The 27,691-nt window shown below is 34.6% G+C and overlaps 1 protein-coding gene across 2 annotated transcripts in view; it reads left to right on the top strand.

Annotated features, from left to right (window-relative positions):
• Nucleotides 1-19,452, top strand: part of LOC120325814 (E3 ubiquitin-protein ligase rnf213-alpha-like) — a 51,707-nt gene extending 32,255 nt beyond the window's left edge. Inside the window, exons 38-64 of one of the 2 annotated variants that reach the window (XM_078111444.1) lie at nt 179-325; nt 430-627; nt 708-883; nt 955-1,246; nt 1,662-1,837; nt 2,065-2,221; nt 2,687-2,883; nt 3,110-3,247; nt 3,961-4,177; nt 4,723-6,037; nt 6,116-6,623; nt 7,044-7,214; nt 7,306-11,418; nt 11,901-12,721; nt 12,862-13,012; nt 13,358-13,530; nt 13,743-13,882; nt 14,253-14,346; nt 14,422-14,539; nt 15,034-15,233; nt 15,512-15,677; nt 15,841-15,885; nt 16,055-16,132; nt 16,634-16,750; nt 17,250-17,445; nt 17,882-18,014; nt 18,356-19,452. In XM_078111444.1, coding sequence (XP_077967570.1) covers nt 179-325; nt 430-627; nt 708-883; nt 955-1,246; nt 1,662-1,837; nt 2,065-2,221; nt 2,687-2,883; nt 3,110-3,247; nt 3,961-4,177; nt 4,723-6,037; nt 6,116-6,623; nt 7,044-7,214; nt 7,306-11,418; nt 11,901-12,721; nt 12,862-13,012; nt 13,358-13,530; nt 13,743-13,882; nt 14,253-14,346; nt 14,422-14,539; nt 15,034-15,233; nt 15,512-15,677; nt 15,841-15,885; nt 16,055-16,132; nt 16,634-16,750; nt 17,250-17,445; nt 17,882-18,014; nt 18,356-18,500 — 10,382 coding nt within the window. In that variant the 3' untranslated portion in view covers nt 18,501-19,452. Of the gene's footprint in view, nt 1-178; nt 326-426; nt 628-707; nt 884-954; nt 1,247-1,661; nt 1,838-2,064; nt 2,222-2,686; nt 2,884-3,109; nt 3,248-3,960; nt 4,178-4,722; nt 6,038-6,115; nt 6,624-7,043; nt 7,215-7,305; nt 11,419-11,900; nt 12,722-12,861; nt 13,013-13,357; nt 13,531-13,742; nt 13,883-14,252; nt 14,347-14,421; nt 14,540-15,033; nt 15,234-15,511; nt 15,678-15,840; nt 15,886-16,054; nt 16,133-16,633; nt 16,751-17,249; nt 17,446-17,881; nt 18,015-18,355 lie in introns of both variants that reach the window. The other variant, XM_078111443.1, reaches the window with a different exon arrangement.
• Nucleotides 19,453-27,691: the final 8,239 nt, after the last annotated feature.

The following is a 27,691-nucleotide window of genomic DNA, read 5'->3' as shown; positions in this document are numbered from 1 at the left end:
ATAGCGACTATTATTAAAGGAATTTATTACTTACCGGTATGTTACATTTTGATGTTTTTGTGCAGTAATAATTAGAGTGGGATGACATCAACATGGTCCCATAAAGTATTGAATTTGCAAATTCCGTGAATACAGTTATGAATTATGTGGTTTCGGTAGTCATTGTTCTTATTCCTAGCTGGTGCAATGGAACTGGAATCAGAAGATGACAATCTGTCTGATGATGAATCAGAGGATGAGAATTTATCTGATAATGAATCAGAAAATGGGAATCTATCCGAGGATGAATCAGTTGATGAAAACGAACTGATAGAACATCAGCAAGGTTAGTATTCATGCTTTGTTGTTATCGAAAGTTTAACAATGAGGTGCTTTTATATGTCTGCATTACTTATTCATACTGAGTGTGTTTATCTTTTCTTGAAGCAGTATCCCAAACTGAATTAAAGAAACGTCTTGAAACTGTTAGGAGTTTAGTACGTGATGGGATTGATGAAAATCTAGCTAAAGCTGCTGTTCAATCAGAAGGATGCGATGATTTGTCAAAATTACAATATTGGGCTCTTTTGCATGATGGAGAAGATGATTTAATTCAAGGGCTTTGTTCAACTTTTAACGATGCCATTGGTAAGCAATATTTTAGTGACAAAAAATTTGAAAATACTTTATAAAATCAAATATTTTCAATAAAATGTTGTTACTACTAGAATTAAATCAAGAAGAAAGTTTAGAACTTCAAATGCTGGCATCAGCTTTAAGTACAAGCGGAAATACTTTGTTGGAAGTGATCGGCAGATTACGAGAAAATATTATATCAACTGTTGGAAGTAATTTTTTGGATTCTGTCAACACTATATGCAATGGCTATTTGGACGAAGCTATTGTAAGTTTGTATTTTGATTTTTTTGAATAAATTTATATATAAGTTGTATTTTTGCATTTCTTAATTTTAAGGGAATCGATTTAGAGGACTACCTAAGTATTGAACAACTTGGCAAATGCTTACACAATTTGAGCCAGGAAGGTCAATCTCATCGTCAACTAATTCCTGGATTAAGACATGGCCAGCCCAATCTTCTAGTTTGCAATGAAGAAGATATTCTCCCTACAGTGCTATCGTTGTACATGAATAACATTGATCAACCTTTACCTGGGAGATCAGAAGTTGTTATATGCAATGAGGAAACAACTGCAGATGAAGTTGAAAGATTTTTTCGAAGAGCAATGTGTTCTTGTCAGGATAATAGTAAGCCAGCTTTTTGGCACATATTGTAATTTTGTATATCCACTTTAAAACAGAGATATTTTAATCAATCTCGAATACAAAGACTGAAATTTTTTCTCATTTTTAATACTCTTGCTTAATTGATGAGTAGGCTTCAACAAGATAATCACACTTACAAAAACGTTAGACTGGATGTTCAAGTTATTTAATTTTAATGTCGCCCCTGTCATTCATCTTTCTGGATCAATTGCTGTACTTAGTGCTTAGAAAATTAAGATTTTACATGAAAAGATGGTCAAACACTTTCTATATTTCCTAATGGTATACAATTTTGCAATGCACAGCTGCAATGTAATAAATTCAATACATGTCGATTTGAATATTTGTCTGTCATGTTAATCTGAATGATAAAATAAGTTATATAATATAAATACAGATCAGCATTTGTTCACTTTGGCTTTTGCTGATAAATTGAAATTGGAAGTTTCAACAGCGGTAGAAGAAATATTTCGGAAATTGTCATCTTGTAACGAAGAAAAACTTAATAAAAAGTATCAACTTGTAATTGTAACAAGCAGTCAAAAGCATTATCTCTCAACTTGTTTTGACAAGGTCAGTTTCTTTACTTGCGTAGTTATGTCGCCTTCCAATATCTAATCAGTAAAATTAATCATAAAGCTTTTACATGTTACTCTATTAGTATAAAATAAATCTCTAATTTTCTAAATACTCAGATCAACATCTGATACCCTACATATTCCAAATTTTAAACATGAACTGGCTACAAATTGTTATCAACAATACTATTTTGTTAATCGTCGTGTTCATAATTTCTGTAGTATCTTGCTGATGGTAAGTGGAGTGCTTCAATGAGTGAAATACAAGATTATTTGAAAATGCATCTTGAAAATAAGAAAACACAAATGAAAAAACATGACAAAACTGGACTGGACAATTTTCTTGTAAAAGTTGTACTGTCGGATAGATCTGGAGTTGGTTAGTTGCTTAGATAACTTTTCAAACATACCTTTCCTCACAAATATTAGAGCTTGACATTTTATCCAAATTTTTGCACGCATTGTGCCACTGTGTTCAGTTAAAGCCTAACCAGTACCAAAGTGAATTGCTGTGATAGTGAGTTTGATTCGTAATTTTTGTTTTGAGCATTTAATTATTTGAACTTTATGTTCATGTAATTGAGCATTGTGACTTGTGAGAATAGTAAATACAATGGGGTTTATATTTTTCTGAGTAAAACACTCTTGGCTTGTATGTTTTACTATTTTTTATTTGAAAGATCATGCGACAAGCAATTGCATGGGACATATTTATTTATTTTGCTATTTTTCTCTTTGTCAACGATTAAAGCTAATATAGAAATAAAAAATTGCTATTCGGATGTTACAAAATATATAAGGTTAGGTATTCACAGTTTATATGACTTTTATCTAACATTTTCAGGAAAATCATTATATGTAAAACGAGTTAAAGAAAAGCTCGAAGATTCTGTGAAAAATAAACTTCATTCTACTACAATACGTTTACTTGAGAACAAACTGGACTCTGACTACATTATTGAAAAATTGAATGACATAAACAGGCATAATGAAACTCAGAAAGACAGTGTTTCATTGATTCACATTGACTTGACACCTGCTGTAAGTTTAATGCTTTTATAAAAAATGTTGCTCAATTTAACAAGTATTTTATTAAAAAAACATTAATCTAGGGTATTTATAGTGAAATATAATTACACTGAACTTCACTTAGCACTCACTACAAAGAGTGTTACAGAATTTTGATATTTTTTTTTTTCAAATTAACAATGGTAAATATTGGGAACATGTTCAAATATGAATTTTTCAAAAGTTTTTTTGTTTCTAGGTTCAACATGGGATAAAATCTTTCGCATTCAATCTTTTTGTTCTTGGAAGTATCCAAGGTAGTCGAGGACAAGTGTGGAAAACACATCCGAATCATTTATACTTTATTGAAATGACAGATTTTGGCTCAACTGGAAAAGTATGTATTTGCTGTCTTGTAGGATATATTTTCTGGTAGGAGAAAGGGCATTACTACACCTTATTATTATGTAATAAATCTTGATTCTTATCAGGTCATATTATAAACATGGATATGACATCCCATGTATTATGTTCAATATTTTTTCTACATTGTTTTATGTTAATAAAACATTTATTATTAGTTGATTATGATCAAACACCATTTTCTTTTGTTTCTTAGATTTGGATAAGACTCTCATAGTTACTATAACAGTAGGTTTCAACTGGAATCCTGTGCACCCCAAGGTTTCACCATTATAGTCCAGGGGTACCGCAAGTTGACATTTAAATCAAAGAGTATATTATTGTACATATATTTGCCACTATTATTAAACTTACTGTACTACATTTTTTCCCCCCATTATTAGGTTTCCTTTCTTTGTTATTCATATTTCGTACAACTTGAACAAGACAAATAAGACAAAATTTAGACAAAAACAAATAAACTATTGCACAGGAGTTTGTAATAGGGCGTTTTATTAGGGTTCTACTCTCCCAAAAATGCTGAAAACCACTCATCTTTTTAATGTATTAGTGCTCAACCTTTCAAAGAACATTCACGAATCTTTGAGTTGATCGAATCCATAACCACTTTCTCAGCATATATTCTGGTTTTTAAATTTTACAAGTTGCTGTTGTAAGTTTTATTTAACATATCTTTTGTTTTTGTAGAAAAGATTTTCGAATCAACATATATTGAATATGTTGCCCTATGTGAAATGTTTTTCTCCGCAAGAGATATTGAATGGATGCAATAAAAATTTTGATGAACAAATTGGTATGGATGTCGAAGAATTTTCATCTGAAACATTTCAAAGGCCATATCAATATCTACTGAGACATGATAACAAACAGGATCTGGATCTTTTTGCCTATTCTACACCAGAAGGTATTGAATGTAGTTCATTGTGCACTGACCAGTGGGACAATAGGGGTATGTTGCAAACTGTAGCGTATGTACCATATTTATTGTATTCAGTATCAAAAATAACGAAAGTACCGTATGTAAAATGTACCTGCTAATGTAAGTACCATATTCATGCTATGTGGATGTAACAACTACTTTAGACATTTGTCATGGATATTGTTATGTTCTCTTCAATCAAAATACTCAATACCTTAAAAAATCATTTTAACAAAATTTCATGGTGAATGTGGTAAATGGGTCATTTTTATGAGTGCGATATCTGCATACTTACAGTGCATGTCATACATACTTGTGGTGCATTCTGCACACAAGTGTTTATGACTCTGTATAAGCAGTTTCGTAAAAAATTTCTTCTATCATTTAAACTCTATTCCAGCAATTAAATTACCGTTAATATTATTAGTATCCAGAAGGTGTGCATGTTCTTAATAATTAGAACAATGTGTCATCTGGCACATTTTATTTCATAAAATTTTATAATTCAATTTATTTTTATTAAATTACAGGGAACCAAGATAACTGCATTGAAGTCTTACTACGTCACTGCTGCATGCAAAATCCATCTTGGGCTCAACTTCGGCACTTCTGTAGCTTTCTCAACGTTCAGCTACAAAATTGTGAAAAATCTGTGTTTTGCACCAGTCCAGCTATAAAACAAGATTTGAACGGATTGAAAGAATTTGCTGTAAAGTTTATGATAAGAATGGCCCAGGATTTTGCAACCCCGTCTTTAAAAATTTCAGACAGCAGCATCTCTGATAATCATCGTCAAGGATTTCAGGCACATCAAATTCGAAGAAAGTGGGAGGAATCAACTCACCCTTATGTGTTCTTTAATGATGATCGTAAAACCTTGACTTTCATCAATGTAAAAATTAACAAAGAAGGTCATCTACTTGATGACAAAGGCCAAATAACAAAGCACAACATTGCAACTCCAGGATTGGTCCAAGCCCTTAAACTCCAAGGAATGGATTTGGAAAAAGATTTTGATAGTTATTCTAGGCAAGAAAAGTTGATTCGTTTGCGACGTGTGTTGGGCGTAGAAGATGACTATGACCAGTATGACCCTGATCCAAGCTATGAACTCACAACTGATAACGTCCTAAAAATTCTTGCAATTTATATGAGATTTCGCTGCCAAATCCCTGTGATCATCATGGGTGAAACTGGATGTGGCAAGACAAGATTAGTTGAGTTTATGAGTAAATTAAAAGCTGGTAGACCAAAGGCCAATACTATTGAGAATGTTCAAAATATGATTACTCTGAAAATTCATGGTGGAATAACTGTTGATGATATTCATAAAAGTGTCAAAAATGCTGAAGAGGCTGAAGTTATGAATAGGGAAAAGCACAATCTGACAACAACATTATTTTATGATGAAGCAAATACAACAGAAGCAATTTATGCAATCAAGGAAGTTATGTGTGATCTTAGTATTGGCGGAAAGTCTTTTGAAGACTCGAGATTGCAACTTGTTGCTGCATGCAATCCTTATAAAAAACTTTCACAAGAAGCCATTAAGAAATTGGAGGATTCTGGACTTGGATATCGAATTCATACAAGTGAAACTGCTCATTTATTTGGCAATATCCCAGTTCGTACACTGGTATACAGAGTTGTTGCATTGCCTCCAAGCATGCAACCATTTGTATGGGACTTCGGGCAGTTAAATGATCATGCAGAAAAAATTTATATAGAGCAGATGACGAAAAAACTTGCAACTGATCTTAAGTTGAATGAGAAAACAATTTCGATCATTAACCTTGTGCTTTCACAATCACAAAGATTCATGAGGACAAGAAAAGATGAGTGCAGGTAATGTATTTTATCGCATTTTTTCTAAACTTGGAAATTATTTGACAAAAATATTATTAATTTTTATGATTTACCCAGATATGTCAGTCTACGGGATGTGGAGAGGTGCATGATAACATTCAAATGGTTCTTTGAACATCAGGATGTTATTTTTGACCATATTGAAAAAGAAGTTGAAGAATCTTGTAAAAAGGCACAAAAACCAATTCCTGAAATCAACAGAGAAATTCGAATAATAATACAAACTGTTGGAGTTTGTTACCATGCATCACTTGATGATAGACAAGCTTTTCGAAAAGTTTTGGTAAAGAATCTTGCAATAGCAAATGTTGATGAAAGTTACATAAACATGGAGCTCACAGCATGTCAGTCTGTGTTTTTACGCAACATAAGAATAGGAGATAACATCGCTTGCAATCAAGCTCTGAAAGAAAATGTTTATATGATGGCCATCTGTGCTGATATGAAAATTCCATTGTTCTTGATTGGCAAACCAGGAAGCTCAAAGTCATTGGCAAAAACAATTATAACCAACAATATGCAAGGGCAGACTTCACATGCACCTTTGTACAGAAACTTGAAACAGGTGATTTTAATAGGTTTGTCTTGTGATGGTTATTTGCCAATGCCCGGGATATGCAACCTGTAGCCCATGGGCCAAATGCGGCCCACAAAGCAAATTGTGCGGCTCATGGAGAAGTGCCAATTCTGAATGATTTGCAACCCGTGAAACGATTTTAGATTAATCTGGTACATGCAAGTAATTCCAATCCCTTTGAGGTACAAACCCTATACCTGAGTTCAATTTATTATTTATGCCTATGATATCACAATTGCGTTTTTGTGCCTGCAAGTACTAGGACACTTATGTTGAATAAAGTCGTGGCCCACGATTTCTTTCAGTTACTTGTATATGGCTCTGCTGTATTGAAGGTTATACACCCTTGGTCTATACAATGCACCTACTGACTGGCACATCATTTACCATATGTTTTACATTTTTCAGATTCATATACTTTCATACCAATGTAGTGCACTCACTGATGCAGCAGGAATCAAAAGCGTTTTTAAGCAATGTGCTCAACTGCAAAAGAAACAGGATTTGAAAACGTTTACTGCTGTTGTAGTTTTGGATGAAATCGGTCTTGCTGAAGATTCTGCTAACATGCCACTGAAAGTAAATCTATTTTCGCCTGATTATTTCGATTACTGTAAATGATGATAGAATATAAGTCTGTTATTGTAAGATCTTATCTCTTTATTTTCAGGTTCTTCATCCGCTTCTGGAGCGTCGAAGTACAGATCTAACTACTGTCTTACAACCTGATGATGAAAGAGTTGGGTTTGTTGGAATCTCCAATTGGGCTCTGGATCCTGCAAAAATGAATAGAGGAATATTCCTGACAAGAAGTAAACCTACCGAACTTGACTTAAAAAAGACAGGAAAAGATATCGTTCAAAATACAAACTTATGGAGAATCAATGAAGACATTTTTGAATCTTTGACAGAAGCTTATCTGGAAGTTTACAATGTAGTTCAGGAAAAAGAATATTTTGGGCTGAGAGATTATTATAGCCTCATGAAAATGCTTTGCCACAAGCTTGCAACTGTTAAAAAAAATGAAATTAGCTTTGAAGATGTTGTTTATGCCGTTCTTCGAAATTTTAGTGGAGGGCCCACAGGAGTTCATGATACAATTATAGAAAAAGTCTTCAATGTATTTAAAGAACAAAGTGGCGATAGCACTCTTGCAATTCCTAATATTCCCTTGCAAAATATGATTTGCGATAATCTTAGTGAAACAGAAAGCAGATTTTTACTTCTTCTGGCTAACCAGTTTTCAGTTGTCCACTTGTTAGAATATTGCATTAAAAATAACAATAGAGGATTTCATGTTGTGTTTGGTTCGAGTTTTCCAGGAGATCACAGTTACACTGAAATATGTAGAAATATAAATAGAATTAAAGTATGCATGGAAACTGGAAAAACTGTAATTCTTCTCAACATGACCGAAATACACGAATCACTCTATGATGCTCTTAACCAACATTTTGTGACATTAGGGGGACAAAATTATGTTGACCTTGGTCTTGGAGGCCACAGGGTCAAATCCAGAATTTCCAAAGATTTTAGACTAATTGTTATTGAGAAAAAAGACTGCGTTTTTCATAAATATCCAATACCATTGATAAATAGGCTTGAAAAACACCATTTCAACTCAGAAAGTCTTTTGGATGAAGCTTCAAGAATTGAATCCGAAGAGTTATCCTCGTGGGCTTCAAATTTTACCAAGTTGAAAAAATCGACATTTGTCGAAAGCGATGCATTTGTTGGATTTCATGATGATACAATTAGTTCTGTTGTTCTGACCACAGATTTTACTAATGAACTTGAATGTGAGCAGTCTTATTGTCCGTACAAATTTACTCTTCTGCAGTCTTGTTCAATGGATGCATTGTTGAGGTTGAACAATTCAAGTCTATGTACTGCTGAAGTGGATATGGCTTTGGAAGTTTACTTTAGGCAACAATGTCATGACAGACTTGTTGATGTATTGAATAGATGCATTGAAGAAAACCAGAAACTTTCATGTATGGAGATTATTTCGTACTCAAGCATATTGTCTGAAAATGATAAATATGTTCTTGAACAACAACTTGGAAATATAGATGTTAAACCAATAATAACACGTTGGTCACTTCAACTTTTCCATACACAGCAAGAATACTCTGATAAACTCGATGTTTTTTTTAATCAGTGCAGTAAACCCATTGAAAGTTGCACCAAAAGCGTCCATATTCTGCTTGTTCAATGTGCGCAGGCACAAATAAATAGTTCTCTTATAGCTTGTGCACAACATTGTTTGACGAATAAATTACTGGAGTTCAAAAATAAATCAAATAATAATTCTAATGCCACTGTTGTCATTGCAATGTTGTTATCAATTGAAAGAGAATGCAAATTGGGATCAAAATCTGAAGCACTTGTACTGCAACATACACAAGAATTCAATATCATTTATGTGGATGAGCTCCGTCCTACTGACCACCACCTTGCTCCAGCTAGCAAGTTTTTAGGCAAATCTTTGTCAGAAGTATTTGAGATTGGCAAGCAAGAGCTAGAATTGAAGAATGAAGAAGTTCTTGTGAATATGAAGTCTCTCCTAAGTGATAGTGTATGTGAAGCGGTGGCAAAAGTAGAAAGCGAAAAAAAACAGAGCAATAGATACTTCAAGCGTATTGAAATACTGAAAAAATTGTTTTTGGAAAATAAAGATGCCAATAAATATTTCTGCAAACTTCTGCTTGATAAAATGGTAACTGTTTTGTTGGAAAAACATGAACAAAATGATAATAAAGATTGGATTGAATCAGAAGCTTTGAACAGAGAAAACTTGCAAGAGGGAGGGACATTCAGAAAAACTATCTGGCTTTGTTTGAAGAAGCATGCCGCTCGCATTCTTGCATGTGTTGTTAGTGTCATTGATCGAGACAATAACATGGATCTTATTGAAAACGAATCTGTCGCTCCCTGGTTAACCAACATGTGGTTGAGCATGTTCGAGCTACTAGACATAACCTGGACAGATGTGACTAAATCAGCAAAATTCACCATACCCGGATCAATGTATGCTAACAAATGTTGTCAATTGCCATTCAGCTTTATAATCATTGATTTTCTCAATACAGAATATGCTTTAGAATCTAAGCACTGCAGAAATCTTAATGAAGTATTTCCTGGATTGTTTCAAAATCAAAAAATGTATGAAGTCGTTGTTAATGCTTTGAAGAGTGCACAAATTTCTGTTATGAAGGCATTTGTAAGTGATCTTGTAACAACTCTGTACATTCCTGGTTCGGATGATGCGAATGAAGCCAAACTTATCGAAGATTCTATTTTTAAAATGTCTCTGACAGCTTTCAAAACTGCTCGACACAGACCAGAGTTTCATTCTGGGGGAGAAATTGCAATAATATTCCTGACATACAAAGAACTTGAGAGGAAGTTACAGATATTTTCAACAGTTGTTCATGCTTGTCCAAAAATATTGGAAAATGCAAAGACCTGGGAAAAGAATCAATCTGAAGCATTCATTCTTCATCTTGAAGCAGCAAAAGACACATTAAAAATTTTGAAAAATATGGCAGAAAAGATTGACAAACCAAAAGAGTGTGTCGAATGGTTGAAGTTGATGAGATGTTTCAAAAATATATATGGATCTATAGTTCATGATATAAAAGATGACAGCAAGTCATGGATATCATTGTCCCTACTCGATTCACTTCTTCAATGTGTTCTTCCTATTTCGCATGAAAATGTATTTTTCGAGAAAATTTTAAAAGTGATTGCACCGCAAGCAAAACTATTCTGGCGAGGTTCAGTAATGTCTGATCCAAAATCATATCAGTTTTTACGCATTGTTGGCAATGTTTTGAAAAGATGTTACCAGGACATTCAACTGAAACTTTTGATTGGCTGGGGCGACTTCAAGTGTCATCTTTGCAGATCTAGGATCAAGAGCCCTACTAACTTGCCATGTGGCCATTATGCATGTGAAGGATGTGTTGCCACCATTCTGAATTTGCAAGATGAAAGGCAAAAATGTCCAATTTGCATTCAGGATATTCCTGAAGATTTTGTCCCTACTGCTACACCCCTGAATAAACATCAATCTGGTATTTTGCAGGAACTTAAACTGAATTGTACAAATTTTTTCTTGAAATACTTGAAAGAGATTTGCTTCAAGAAACAGAGGGACTTTTCAGATGAAATGAGTCGGATGAAACAGCATATTGAATTGATTTTAGAAAAGTTCGTTCTCCATAGTAGAAGAGAAGAAAATGAAGAAATTGATTCCACTGCATTGGATATCAATATTAATACCAGAAGTTCAATTTTGCAAATTTTACTCAGTTTCAATCCTACTTTAGTTACTGATAAAATAAATCAGGATATGGCAAAACTGAATACAGCAGATTTTCAGTCATTCGTTATAGTTGGGCTTAAACATTTTGAAGAGAATGCAAAAGGAAATTATACGAGAAAGTATGACAAGACTGTCAAATACTGGGAGGAAATATTAGCTAAAGCAAAGCAATATTTTCAAACAGATAACTTCGCAGATATTCAAACTTTGGCCTTGATAAAAAGAATTGCTAATATAAGATCTGCTGTCTGTTATTTCGTTCTCTATGTCAATGATATTTTGCGAGAGACTGAGAGCAGAATGGATTCCAATGATGCATTGATTGAAACTGGTCTGAGTCTTATGACAAGTTCCTATACTCCACAGTCAGTAAAAGATTTTTTCATAAAAATGGGATGCCACAAGTTTGGAACGCAGTGGCTTGCTAAATTAGGAAATCATGCAAAATTGAAGGTAAGTCCTTATAAAATGGGCTAAATTGTGTCTTTTAACACTTGAATGAATATTAATTCTGTGATAACATACGAAAGTTAAAAAAAACTCTCACATTAAACTCCCCAAGTTGACATACCTAGTAGATAGACTTTATACTATAGTACTTATAGCTTTTCCAAATCACATGTTACTTGAAAGTTTTTATTGATGGTATAGCTTCTCTTATTTACTGATTTTCATAGAACTCGAATTACTTACAGGTTGAATATTTATAGTTTATATAGTTTACAATCCAGATCTTCTAGATTTTATGTTGTGTAATTAATAAGAGAAAGTTTATTCCATGACTCAAATTTAATATAAGAAGTGGATTTACATATTTAATGTTAATCTTATCGTCCCAATGTTTCATTAATGTTCTTAATCTATATGTAAACTATGATTCACGGCATGCGTTAATTGTATTTTGACACTACAGATTTATCAATTATATTCAACAGGTTCTAATTCCGCCTTCACTCCAACAAGTTGCTGAAACTTCGGTTGTTGATTACTGGTATTTGTTAGGAGATGATTTCAAGGATATCAAGTCTCAATTATTCCAGACACCTATTGAAGATTTTGAACGCTTTGTTGAAGACTTGTTGAGTGACCATACCAACAGTCTGCAAAAGCTTTTTGCTTTGTTTTCATGGCTTAAGGAGAAAGAGAATGCAACAATTGGGAAAATAGTAAATATTATCAAGGATAAAACTCAGAATACTCCTTTGGTGCCTATCAATGAAGTTATTTTACAGTACTCGGTGAATCATTTTTCAACTTTTCAAGAGGCACATACCTTATATCAAATCATCATGATATCTGTGGTAGCAGCAACTAGTCAAAATGGAATTATGAAAGGATTCAGTTCGATTATAAAAAATCTGAATGCTATAGAAAATGTTTATCTTCCAAGTATGCCAGAACATTTTCTATTTGCACTCCCTGGTGATTATAGATTAGATGCTAATAGACGAAATACAATGTATGTTTGTGCCTGTGGATATCTTTATAGCATTGGTGACTGCACACAACCCAATCAACGCAGAGAATGTCCTGAGTGTAAAAGGAGTATTGGAGGTTTGAATTATAAGCTTGAGCCTGGGAATCAAAAAATGAATTTGACTGAAGAAAGTCAAGCTGGTTACAAGATTGATTCTGGTACACATGCAATGTCACTTGCAGCGGACAGGTTATCACATCAAGGTGCAGCAGTTGTTCAATTCATTCTCCACGCATGCATGTTGGCTGGATTAACTGAAAATTGTCAACCCATTTTCAGGTCAGTGCTTTCCAAATGAAATTATTTGGAAATTAATAATTTTATGATAGTATTTTAGTTTAAAAATTTCAAAATGCCAGGCATTGAATATTTTGGTATATACTTTTATATGTTATTTACATATTTTTCTTTTTGTTTAGAATGATCAGTGTCAAGAATAAGACAGAAGCTAAAAAATTCATCATTGAAAAGCTTCATAAAAACTTACAAGATTTATCCAAAGCTTTGTCAAGAAATGTTGATGATTGTGTGCTAATTCTAATGAGGATTTTACTAAGAATCATCAATAAGGTATAGTTTGTAGCTTTTATACAAAGTTGAAATGCATTACTACATAACTTTTATATATATAAGCAATATACAAGCAATATCAAGTCAATAGTAGATAAAAATCTTCACCGTGGGCATATTCTACTATCTGTAGACCGTTATTGTATTATAGCTTCTGGTGAGAAAAATTTATTAATCTCCAACCTACTATTATGCACGCTCATCTGATCAAGTTTCCCCATTTTCCAAAGCGACTATTTCTCAAAGCCTGAAATGATTGTTATAGGATGGGGCATAGTTGATGTTTTAATATTTTTATTTTATGTGACAAAACTTGGCAATGCAAAATATTAACTCGTTAATTAGGGTGCAGTTGCGTACCCTCAAAACTGGTCAACAATTGAAAGTCGTCGTGAATGGGAAAAAGTATTTCAAAATGAATATCTGTTGCCTGTGTTTCAAGATATTGATACACAAATACAAGATGCAAAACAATTAATGAAACAAGCTGAAGATGATGAAAGAGAACCACTGAACAGGTTGATTTTTGTAGTATCATAGCATTGTTTTCAGTTACATATCATATGCTATTATATAACCAGGTAATACCTTCTTTTGATTTGAGAGAATTTCCTCTCTGATGCAGCAGAAAAACATTCAAATTATTTGTCCATTATTCATAAATCTTCTTGTTTTATGTTATTTATACATATTGAAATAATAAAACTAGATATATAAATATTATTTTTAGACTCTTGAATGATGTTAACTCTGATGATGAAATTGAGAAACGCTTTGATTGGAAACATTGTTTCTTCTGGAATTATTTCAGTCAACCAACCCCTGAACACCTATTACAAGTTTTGTCTGACAAGACTGAAAAGGGTCATGGTATGTAAATGTAGTGACATTATAAAACTTGTTTTAGGGTTTATTTTTTGCTTCAAGTTTAACTAAAATGTTTTAAGTATACCACTAAGGGGTAAGGGTATATTCTTTACTTATTTCCAAGTGTGTGCCTATTATAATATCTCTTTTCACTTGCGGAATGAGTCTAATATAAACTAGTAATCATTTTCATGGTCATAATTCAATTTATGTGGACTGGATCTCAAATTTCCAAATGACCTGTAGTCGGATGAAAATAATTCATGATTTTGCATCCCTAAAAACACCTTAGGAGAAACCTTATTTATTAGTTATTAAAAAAAAAAATCAAAAATTAAATACACTAATGTTATAGTTAACTTGTGTTTTTCAGGTGAAGTTTTGAAATTGATTCTTCAAACACCAGATATTTATCTACTTATGCATTTGGAAGATATTCTGAAATTACAACATGTTATGATTGAGAGGTTTGTTAAATAGGCTATAATATGTGTGAGAATTAGGTAAAATATATGTCTCTATTGTGTTCTTATATGAATTAGGTATAAATACAATATCGATATGCAAGAAGCAGACCAAAGAACCTTTGAAGATCATGTACATCAAGATGGATTTGATGATGAAGCCTTAATTGAAAAATATATTATTGCATGGAATTCTGTGAGTTGATTGACTTCTAACCAATAATGCTCTGGCTATAACCATATTTCTGCATCGGTGCAGAATCCATCAGAATAATTTGACATTTGCATCTTCATGGCTCCGTACACGGATTCTCTGCGTTGACTGAAATTAAAAGCAGAAAAACAAGGCAACGAAGGAACCTCCTTTTATTGGTTTCTTATTTGTCCCTTTAAAACAGGCACACTCATCACCTTAACATTTGCAGAATAAATTTGTTGTGAGCTAACTTTATTTTTTTACAAGTGAGCCACAAATTTTTTTTTTATTCACATAGTGCTCTGCAAGCAAAAAAAAGATTGAGAACCGCTGTACTGAAGGATTGGAAAATAATACTTTTGTAGTTGTAAAACGCATGTCAATATGGAAAAATCTAATCTATAACTTGCTAATTTACTAAAGAAACTTGCAAACTCGTAGAGAGGGTGTTTACAATATAATTTTGAATTACCAATTTTTTTGTTCCATTCCAGATCTGCCCTCAATTACAGGATTTTGCTCCAAGCTTGTTGAAAAACTACTTTATACCAATTACAAAACAGAGCTCTTTATCTGTCGCTCTTCCTAGTATGCGTGGTCGTGGACAATGTGCAAAATTACTTGCTGAATATTTAATTGAGATTCAGAATTCATTTCTTTCAAACTGTCACAGAGCTATGCGATTAGCTGAGAGGTAGAATGCATTACACACTAAATGGCATGCTGATTGATTTCTGATGGTCGTAATTTTGATTTCACTTTTGTGTATTGCTACATCAGTTTGATTAAAGTTTCAAAAAATAGTATGATGTATTTTAGCACAATCTCTGAACTAAGCTTTGCACAAGCAATCGCTTAAGAGTTTTAAATCTTCTGTTTTATTGGGCTTTGATATTTTCTTCAGACGAACTCTTTCATTACAATTGTCTCAGTCAACCCAGCCTCTTACTTTATTTTAATAAATTGTTTCAGAAATGAATATGCTGATGTTCTGCAACTTGTTTCAAATGATTTTATTTGCACCAAGAAACAAGATCTCTTACTTTTAATTAATGAGCATACCAAATATGATATTTTGACGAATGAACAAGAAAAACAACATTTGATGTCTTACAATATTGATGCTTTAGAAAAACAGGTTTGATTTGCAGCATATTTTATACAGTCAATTAACCCAATGAGGCCTAATAAGGTTGATCACGGTGAATACTATATATTAAATATATAATTTTAATTGAAAATGCAATATTTTTAGAAACAAGTATATTGCATGTAATAAGTTTATTTATACTCTTGTTTAGGTTCAAGAAGAATTCGTTCGCAGCAAGAAGCTAATTGATAAGAAGGTAGATGATTCGTGTAATTTTTATTAAAATGAATTATTCCCATATCAAAAACTAGAATTGCTGATGTAGAAACTCCATAAATGATCAAAAATAAAAAGAATCATATTCCCAGTTATAGTATGTATTGGATTTTTCGAATAATTAATTGCAGCGTTTAAATTAATTGCAGACATTACCTTGTATGAGCTATCCTCAGGATGTTGGAATTGGTGTTGATTGGGGTAGAGTTGTAGCAACTACAGATCAGGTGAGTCTCAATTCATACACACAAATTGATTCACTTAGTAGAGTAAAAACCTAAAACAAAGCTGATATAGCGGATCACTACTCTCTTCCTATATTGGCATTAGTTGATTTTTTTATTGGCTATTGAAGGTTTGTATTAATCTATGCGAAAATAAAAAAAGAGATTGCACATATAGAAGAAAATTTATTTAACTGTATGGTTACCATAGCAAAAGAATGATTTTAACACAAACATTGGGGAATGCATGTGGTTATGAATAAAAATATATATTTGTAAGTATACTGCTACTATTCAAGGTTTTCTCTCGATAATTAGGCCTTAGCTGTACATCATATTTTTGCTTTTTATTCGATGACATTTAAACCTGGTAAATATAAAAAAAAAATTATATTGCCATAGTGTAAAAAAAATACATGTAGCAAGTTCTTGAAGAAGCAGGTACAAATATGACCTAACATATTATATATTAAGCATTAAAATAATTGTCATAACAATTTTCAGATACCATTGACAGCTAAGCTATCTCAAGATATTGACAGATTAGTTTCAAAATGCCATTCTTCTGAGATATGTGAAGTGGTTAGAACTTTAACAAACGCTATCACCTTTTTGTCTAAGGTAAGTTCTTATTGGATAAAATGATCAACATGCTCTCTGCTAGGCTTTTTCTTCAGCCTGCAACTTGGTGAATCATGAATCATCCAGTTTTAGTGTTGATGGTAATGCAATATATATTATGTCATGTGGTGTTGTTGTGACAACAATATTTTTGCAATTAATAATTTTAAATTATGAACCTTGATAATTTAGAAATCAATTCATGCTCACTGTAGGATAGCCCGAATTTAAAAGATCTTCCTCTATATCTAAAAATATATTTATAACCTGATAGGTACTTTTGTATGTATTACTGGCTGCTCTACGTAGAACATTACAAATTGGAAAGCTTTGTAAAACCACTATCCCCGCTTAATGGCAATGTCCAAAGCTCCGTTTTTGTTGCTTCCAGTCGCAACCTTCTATGATTTTACTAATTGCTTCATTTGTCAACCATTTTATTGAAAATGCTTGTATGATAGGTTTCTATTTTAAACGATATTTTTTTCTCAAATTAAAGGTGAAAATAAGATCTGAAAGACCGCTCTGTGATTTTCTTGAGAAAGATCTGAAAATGATGTCAGCTCAGACTTCTATGATACCAAGATCCACCAATACCTGCCATGTTCTTTCTTTGTATCAAAGGTTAACATGGCACAAATCGGTAATGTTCTCTCATCGAGGACTTGATCCATACAAAGAAACTTTGTTTACTGGTAAGAAGAATGATTATTTTCATTCCCCCTAATGCTCTGTATTTGTATTTCCAAAGTTCTCAGCAAGAAGTTTGGATAGATGATATCTTTATGTTTAACTCATATTTAAAGTAGACGTGTTTCAGTTTACCCATGTATGTATTCATATGAATTCAATGATTCAGTGATAGATCTTACTATTAGGTATTGCCAACCTATCAGATATGCTAAATGAGGAAGAATGTAAAAAAAACGGTATATCATGTAAATTAATAATATTCTGATTTGGTTTTGTGTATGCGTGATTTGCTCTATAAAAACATTAGTTTGGAAAATCCAAAATTATAATGTGCCATAAATTTTTGATGAACCCTTTATGACTGAATATTTTTTGCAGCACTCAATTTCGATTTTTAGAACATTCTTGGTCAATAGGTAATATATCTTCTATATCTAGTCAATCAAGAAGAGATTCCCGAATATATCGGAGAAAAAGTTGAAGATACTTTTAAACAAATGGATGTTGTCATGCTACAACAAAGAATCAACGAAATGTTGATCAACTTTCCAGAAAGTAATGCTGACTGGAGGTGAATAAATATGTTTTCAACATTACTTTGCAAATCAATACAAAATGTTGAAATCTATAGTTAATTGCAACTGTCTTAATTTTACGTTGATCATGGTGTTTACCTCTATAGTAGTTAGGGGCGAGACTTTTCTGTAAAAGTTTTTCACATCTTAATTAAAAATCTTAATTAAAAATATATGGATAGCAAACATAGCTTTTTTCTTTGCAGTCTATCAGTTTCTTTTCCAGTCATGGACTAGGAATAGTACCATATCGACTTCATTTTGAAGCTTTCTCCAATGACATTTTAGTAATTCTTTAAAAAACATACATCCATCTAATGGTATTATATTATTTCAGCTTGGTTGAAGATTTGTTTCCAAATATCCAGTTTATTGATGGAAATGAAGACGATAGTTGGTATTCGAAATTGCCAGAGGAATTATGCTGTAAACACATTTCTGATTTATTTTCATTGAGTGTGAAATTTTTGTTGAGAAATTGAACGAACATTGATGTTGGTATGTAGTGAAATTGATCTTTCAATATACAGTCTGATTATACAGTAATATATAATTTGGCATGTACTAGCCATGGAAGTGTGGTCTATTGTGATTTATTTTGTGTTTCCTGATTGTAGAACCTGCAGTAGAAATCGTGTTAATGTTTATTTAGTTGTGCCTTAGATTCTGCCTTATATATTATCAGATGATAACATAACAGTATAATATTCATTTAATATTGTTTAGGTAACCATTTAGGTAATTGTCAGGCTGCTCATACAGAGCCTTGTTCGGTATGAAAACGCCTCATTAAAATTTCTAAAGATGAATATGTTGTGTTTTGCCTTGTGAATAACAAATAGAGCACTGAAAGAAAATCACTTTTCGATTATATTATACGGATGAAAAGATAATTTGGAACTGATGCCAATAAATAGACTATCACCATTTACATCTTCTATGAATTGACAATAAAGTAATCTGCATTCCTATTATACAAAATGATTGTGACCGAAGTTTATTTCTTCAAATTTGTATTTCTATTTTTTATAATATTACCGGAACTTCAAATGCAACCATGCTGAATTTCCAATAACATTAACTATGTATTCTTGATTTTAATATGGATTATTCAAATGTTGGTGATTTTTTTGTACATTTATGCAAGTTAAATCATTACCACTGTTTTTTCTGATGTTATTCATCATCTAATAGCCGATTTACTGTCAATTCGTATATTTAACCATCTATAAGTATAAGCAAAGAGAATCAGGCAGTTTGAATACCAATTTATTTTACCTTCAACCGCTTCCACTGAAAAAATCGTATTTGTTGAATTGATTTCAAGTTTTATCATTGATTTTTCAAAAATAATTTCTGTAAAGATTTCAGTCTGTTGTTCATTTTAGTTTTCTTTTGTGTAAACAATAAACAAAATACTAGTAGTCATTGTAAGTTGCAGTGCGTTATATTTCTTCACGGAAAACACGCTGGAGGTGGAGCTAATAGGCGAAAAGGGTATAAAATAGGTAGAACTTACTACAGATAGTAATGTTGAAAATGACGAACAAACTCACAATATATATTTGATTTGCTCACCTCAGAGGGTTCTCAACCCATTTTTCTCTCTGGCAAAATTAGTAAATTTTAGGCCATCGCTTGAGCGTCTGATCAACGGTAAGGTTTCCCTCGGAATTGTTCGACTACAGATTTTTAGACTTAAAAACCGAAGCAAAATACTAAGTTTAGCTCTGGAAAATCAAATTCAGTGGCTTTGAATCTTTCAGAACCGCTCGAGGTCGCACAAAATTCAATCGTAGTGCATATGTGGTCAAATCAGATAAAATTTCTTCTCTTCGGTCGCGAAATCGATGAAATTGTCGACTACCAGTGCTGCCACTGGTGCCAAGTTTTTCTATAAATTGCGGAGAAACCGATTGGTTAGTTATTGATCCTGAATTTTCCATGATATTTATTAATTTGGTCATTGATGGCACAAATCCAATACTTTGGTATAAAATCAAACGTTTGCACCTTGCTGAATTTTCGGAAAACAAGTTATTTGAGATCTCTAAAATGGCAGGCCCCTCTGAACCCAGCCGTCTTCCCCGTGTATAATCCCATTTGATATACATTAATTGTTATCGACTTATTAACACATTTTGCTGATTAGTTCTGTATTCCATAAAATATCCCGTATCCTTTAACACAGCGGTTCCCAGACTTTTTGTTCGCGCGGCGCCAAATTATCAGAAAAAAAAAACCGACGGCGCACTTACACAAAAAAGATGCTACTTTTGAAAAAATCGCAATTTCGTGATTGACACTGCTTTTTTTCAAACTTGACTCGCTTTTTCCACACGTGTCCTGATTGAATCAAACTTGTCCTGACTGTCTCACACCTCTACTCTTCTTGATTAATTCACACTTGTCTTGCTATTTTCAAACTTGTCATGCTTTTGTCATAATTGTCCTGCTTTTCTCACACTTGTCATACTTTACCATATTTGTACGGCTTGTCCCACACTCTACCTGTTTGTCCCACACTTTTTCTGCTTTTTCCACACTTGTCCTGCTTACTTAACACCATTTCCGCCTTACTCACACTTATTTTAATTGTTATTGTAATTGTTAATTAACTCGCTTTTCCACACTTGTATTGCTTTTCGCACACTCTCTTTTGTCCCATACTTTTTTCAGCATACTTTTTTCTTGCTTTTACTACACTCGTATTGCGTGTCCGAATTTATCCTGCTTATCTAATACATGTCGTTGTCATGCTTTCCCCCCACGTTGCATGCTTGTCCCGCACTTTTCCAGCTTGCTTCACACTTGTTCTGCTTTATTCACACTGGTTCTAATTGAATCAAATTTGTCTTACTTGTCTCACACTTGCTCTACTTGCTTCGGATTTGACTTGCTTTTACCACACCTGTACCACTTGTCTCACACTCATCATAGTAGTTCTAAATTTTTTTACTTGTTTCACACATGTTTTGAACCGACACTTGTCCGGCCTGTTTCAAACTTTTCCCAATTGTTCTTCGCTTGATCTGTTTGTCTCACAAATGTCCTGCTTGTTCAACATTTTCCATGCTTTTTCCACACTTATGAAATTAAACTTGTCTCACATTTTCTTTGCTTGCACCACATTTTTCTTTCATTAAACGGACTTTCATTGCTTGTATTGTATATTTCAAACATTTCCTGCTTGTATCACTACCACACTTCACACTTGTCCTGTTTATCCGTCACTTCGCCTGCTTTTCTCACGCTTGCCTTGTTTTGCTTGTCTCACACTTTCTCTGCTTGCCCTCACATCACTTGATTTCATCACACTTACATTGCTTGTCCCAAACACCTTTTTGTCCCATACTTTTCTTGCTTGTCCCACACTTGCTCTTCTTTCCTAACACTTGTTCTGCTCGTTTCAAATTTGTCCTATTGGTCTTTTAGTCTTCCTGATTGAATCAAACTTCACTCGCTTGTCTTGCGCATTATCTGCTTGTCCCTTATCATTTTTGCTTTTAGCACATTTGCGTTATTGGTACCAGCATTTAATTTAAGCCCCAGGCAGCGTTTATTTTAACATATACTGCTCTTATCACACTTGTTCTGCTTGTAGCACACTTGTGCCGCTTTCCTAACACGCGTCAAGATTAAATCAAACTTGTATTACTTGTCTGACAGTTTGCCTCTAATTGAATTGCTTCAACCACACTTGTATTGCTCCTCCCACACCTATCCTGATTATTTCACACTTGTCTTGCCTTTTCTCACAATTGTTTTGCTTGTTCCACAATTGTGCTGCTTTTCTCACAATTTTACTGTTTTGCTTTTGAATCTTGTATTATTGGACACGTAGTGGACATAACGATCGTTTCAATATTATGTTGTTGTTGTTGTTGTTGTTCTTGTTCTTGTTCTTGTTCTTTGACACGTTTTTAAAAAGTCGCTTTTCTCTTTGATTACTGGACTAATTGCTTTGAAATTTTCAGTGGTTGAAGATGAAATTTTTCTCCAGAAGGCTATTACTTTTATTTATTTCAAATATTTCTGTTAGCTCTGTAAGATTTGTTTTTGTTTGCTATGACGTCACTAAAAGTTCTGCGGATATCGGACGCCATTTTGTGTCCAACGGACCATCTTGCAATTTCAATTCACGCTGTCACAAGACAGGACCTTCTAAAGATAGAGAAGTTCTGGTACCGTAAAACAGCGCGGTGACACTGAACTAACTCGTAGCTGTCAAAAGCTTGAAAATCCATACAAATATGAGAAATAAAAAGATGAAACTTGGCAGGTGGGTAGAGTTGTGTTTCTTTTAACCATATTTGAAAGTTTCGCGTTTCTACATTTGAAGGAGGGGGAATAGGGGGTGTGCATTTCTGATACGTCGATAATATCTTTGTCAACCAATTTGCAACCACCATGTTTTCGTCTGTTTGATTGCTGTGATGTGGTGCTTTGTTTATAATTTAACGAGTTTTGTTCGAAATAACCGTGTTCTTGAAATATATGACGGTCAGAAATGCAATTAGAATCCCAATGTTTTCACGCTGTCACAAGACCAACAATTGTCAACCAATTTGCGACCACCGTGTTTTGTCTGTTTGATTGCTGTATGGCTGCGTATGCGATAGTCTCGACGCAGCATAGACGATGATCAAGGCTTGAAATCCGTGGTCGCACACTGGTCGTTCGGTCGCAAATACGTCTTTCGAGTGCCGTACTTTGGGGATTTGTATAGCTTTAACCCTTTGTCGTAGAAAGTTAATACGAGGTTTAGCGTGCAGAATAAATGCCGCCAATGCACCCACGGTGAAAAAATTAACGGGTTAGATATATTGGTTTTTGTTTTATAGCGGTTTGAATGAAATTGTCCGCAGACTGGCTACACCACCCTAGGCCTGGTGAGTTGTCCGTGTAGTCGAATTGTCCATCAGCCCTAAACGGCTATGACAGTCACTGTACCAAAAATTGTACCCCGATTCGGCTGGTGTTAAGTTGACGCATGTTATTTAGTAACGTTTTTATGTGAAATGTTTGACTGTGGTTCGGTACCTGACCCGATAATACGGTACATAATTGACTCATATCACGAGATATTTCAACTGATGTTTCAATTGTCACAGGACCTAAAATATCTATGACAGTCCCTGTACCGTCACGGTACCCCGATACAGGTACTGGTAAGTCACCGCCGGTATGTTAGTCGTTGGTCACCGCATATGATTGTTGGGGAATTGTTCTGCGTGTCCATATATTTGAGCATTGCTCTCTTGTTTATTTCATGCTTTTCTTATACCTGCGTTGATTAAATCAAACTGGTCTTGCTTGTGTGGCGGGACTCGAGTTGTACTATTTGTTATTGTTTATTATTTTATTTATATTTCTCATTATTCTCGTTATTGCATATGCATTGGTGTGTGGAGTCTGAGCTCTAATTCGCCCGACAGTTGGTTTCAGTTACTCGACTCCAACCACCACTGCATATGTGAACTGGCTGCAGTTCGCAGCTTCGTCCTTCTTTGCTTTTGCTGTCGCTGAGTAAGGACCGTATTTTGTCGCTCCTATATTATCTGCTTTAAGCGTGGATTTTACACTATTTTAATAAATTCTCCTCGTTTGCATCGTGAACTTCGAACCTATTTGTGTGTCTTTGCAGCACATTGGATCTTCTGAACTAATTATTACAGTATTACTAGACTGTATCAGTGGCGAGCACCTACCGTATTCCGGTTAAGTCGTACCGTTGCACTTGTCCCACAGTTGTCATGCTTTTCTCACTCTTTCTATGCTTGCCCCACATGTGAATTGCTTCTACCGCACTTGTATTCGTTGTCACGCTCTCCCCCTGTTTGTCCCGCACTTGTTCCACAATTGGCTTGCTTGTGTCACACTTGTCCTTATTTTCTCACACTTGATTGAATCAATTCTATCATGTTTGTCCCACATTTGTCTTGCTTTTATGACATTTTCCTTGCCTGGCAATATCTAACTTGCTACTACCACACTTGTATTGATTGTTTCAAACTCCTGTTTGTACTCCACATTTCCTGCTTGTTACTTATCGATCTTGATCGGTAAGTATGTTGGTAGGTATTTGTCTGTCTCTTGAACACTTTCGTATGTTACGCGATATCTCACAAAAGCGAGGTTGAATTTTGCATGTGCATTCATCATATCTCGGACTAGAAGCCTATTGATTTTGGATGAATTATAAATAATTAGCGAGTAATTAATTAATTAGTGATGAGACACGCGGTGTCGCTATTGCGTCAGAGCGAAGAATACACGCCTATGGATCGATAAGTCGGCGGTCTCTGATCGCTATCTCGTTTCTCCCTTGTCTTGTTTGTCTCACATTTGTACAGCTTATCTCAAACTTGTCCAGCTGATCTCAGACTTGTTCTTTCTGTATTACAATTGTCCCTGTTTGTCCAATACTGGTCTTGTGGTACTGACGAAGTATGTGAACCAAGATGGCGGACACCGTAACATAGTATGTGTACCAGGTTAGGGTTAGGCCATAATTTTATTCCAATTTTTCCCATTTTAGTACTATTACGAGTTCAGGGACTAGCAAAGTGACTTCCGTAGTATTTGTACCTGGAATCATGGCCTAACCCTAATCTGGTACACATACTACGTTCCGGTATCCGCGATCTTAGTTCACATACTTCGGGAGTACCGGTCTTGCTTGTCTGAAACATGTCCCGCTTCTTCCACGCTTGTTCCACACTTGTCTTGCTTGTGTCACACTTGTTGTGCTTGTCACATACTCGTCTTTATTGAATCAAACTTGACGTTCTTGTCTCACACTCGCTCTTCTTGTCCCCTGATAGTTCTGCTTGTCTTAGATTTGTCCCGCTTGTTCCACACCTGTTCTATCTCACACTGGTCATGCTTGCATTGCACTTGTCCTGTTTGTCTCGAAGTCGCCCTTTTAGTCTCACACTTGTCCTGTTTATCAATCTCTGGTTCTGATTGAATCAACTTGTTCTGTTTATCTCACACTTGCTCTGGTTGTCCCATATTTGTTTTGCTTTTACCTCACATGTATTGATTGTCCAACACTTGTCTCGCTTATTTCAAACCTGTCCTGCATGTATCAAAGTTGTCGCGCTTATTTCAAACTTGTTGCTGCTGATAACACACTTTTTCTGCTTGTCTCAAGCATTCACGGTCTTTTCTCGCACTTGTCTTGATTGATTAAAAATTCCCTTGTTTTCTTGCATATGCTCTGTTTGTCGAACATTTGACTGGCTTTTATTAACACATTTTTATCGCTTGTCCCACACTCATCTACTGTACTACATTGTAGTGCTTATGTTAAGCCTTTCCTGATTGCATCAAACGTGAATTGTTTGTCTCATATTTGTCTTGTTTTTTCCACACTTGTTTTGATACTCTCAAACATGTTTTTCTTGTCCCACGTTTGTTTCGCACTTGTCCTATTTGTCTAGCAATTGTCCTGCTTGTCCCATCTTTGTCAAATTGATTGAATCAAACTTGTACTGTTTTTGGCACACATATCCTGATTGAATTCAACTTGTTTCGCTCAAATTGCCACTTTTCATTCTTGTTTCAGACTTGTCTTAATTTTTTCACAGTTGCAATACATTACTCAAACTTGTCCAGATTGAATCGAACTTGTTTTGATCGTCTCTTACTCCTCCCATACTTTTCTTGCTTGTTTCACACTTGTCTTGCTTTTCTCAAATTTGTTGGGCTTCTTCTACAATTGTGCTGCTTTTCTCACACTTGTCCTGCTTGACCCACACTCGTTCTGATATACTCACACTTTTCCTGATTAATTCAAACTTGTCTCACACTTGCTCCGCTACTCTCACATTTGACTTGCCCTCAAAACGCTGGCATTGCTTATTTCAAACTTGCCATGCTTACATCACACTTGTTTATCACAACTATTTAGCATACGATTGTCTTGCTTTCAACACATTTGTTCCGATATTCCAAAACCTGTTATGCTTGTGTCAAATTCGTCCTTTTTGTCTCACACTTGACCAAATCTTGCCTCTCTCTCCCTAATTGAATCGAACTTGACTTGTTCGGGTCACACACTCTTGCTCTGCTTTTTACACACTTTTCCTGCTTGACTCACATTGTCCTACTTTACTCGAACTTGTCCTGATTGAATCAAACTTGCCTTGCTTGTCTCACACTTTCTCAGCTAGTATCCCATTTGATTTGCTTCCAACACAATAGAATTGCTGGTCCAACTTTTGTCCAGCTTATCTAAAACTTGTCATGTTCATCTCACAATTGTCCGACTTGCTCCCACCTGACTTGTTTGTCCTATTCTTGTCTTGATTTTCCCACACCTTTCGTGATAGTCCCAAACTTGCCCTGCTAGTTTCAAACACGTCCTCCTTGCGCCACGCTTGTCTCACACTTATCCTGTTTATCTCACAATTGTTCTGTTTGTCCCATATTTGTCGTGCTTCTGCGAAACTTGTTCTGTTGGACCAACACTTTTTCGGCCTGTTCCAAACTTTTTCCGATTGTCGATTACTTGTCCTGATTGTTCAACACTTGACCTGCGTTTCTCAAACTTGTCCTGCTTTAGTCTCTCACGTTTTCTGATTGATTAAAACTTTTCTCACACTTTCTCCGATTGCCAACCATTTCAGCCGTTTTTACCACACATGCGTTGCTTATTCCAATATCCTCCTGGCTGTTCCATACTATTCTGGCTTGTTTTACACTTGTCTTTCTTTTCTCACACATGTTGTGCTTATAACACAATTGTGCTACTTGTCTCCTACTTGTTCTGCTTGTTTCACACTTGTCTTGATAGAATCAAACTTATCGCGCTTGTTTCACATTTTCTCTGCTTGTCCTCATTTGATCCCTCTTGCCAAACTTGTGTTGTATTGCTCATCCTACAACTGTGGTACGCGTACCACTAGTGGTACGCGGGAGCTTTTCAAGTGGTACGCGAGCAGATTTGAATTATTGCAACAATTAACCCTTCCGTTGGCTGAAATATGTCGGCTACGCTTTATCTTCCTTACTGTATGTATTCGCTGAACAGCGTTTAAGGATAATTCTCCAAGCATCAGTTTCCTTGTTCATTTCCGTAACTATGACCAATCAGCAATAAGTCAATAATGACGCAACATGTAACAATTGCAATTTCTGCACTCAGTAGTCACTTTTCAGTTGTGTTTCAAGAAAATAATTGTGAATTAATTAACTTAATTGTCATTATGTCTTCCGCGGAGCTTTACTTTAGTTGCAGTGATCGAAATTGATTCTCGCAAATGCAGCGATGGACAAGGCTAAACTGAGCTATATCAGTACCTGCAAACGGCACATGGTTGATTAATTTTAATAAAATTTATGGTTTCAAACACGTAAACCAGTTTATTTGAGCCAACACCACCTAAACACTCTCAAAATAAGCATGAAGATTGCAATAGTAAAGTATTAGAGTAATTTTTCTGGGGTGGTCAGGGGAAACGTCCATAGCACAGGTGCGCTATCGGTCCTTGTCTTTAGAGATCGCCCTCACCCGCTATTGCCTACCTTAAATGAAGCGATATGGGCATGTTTTTGTTCGTTTTGTGTGTTACGCTACGAAGGATGTAGTGCCACATTATAAAATACACGCATAGCATGTTTCTTGTGTCTTTTTCCCCACACCAAAAAAGGAGTTTTGTCGGTG

Source organism: Styela clava, chromosome 4 (assembly GCF_964204865.1).
Source record: "Styela clava chromosome 4, kaStyClav1.hap1.2, whole genome shotgun sequence".
In the NCBI taxonomy this organism is placed as follows: Eukaryota; Metazoa; Chordata; class Ascidiacea; order Stolidobranchia; family Styelidae; genus Styela; species Styela clava.
The sequence above is the reverse complement of the archived record's forward strand: the minus strand, read 5'-3'. Positions and strand labels throughout refer to the sequence as shown.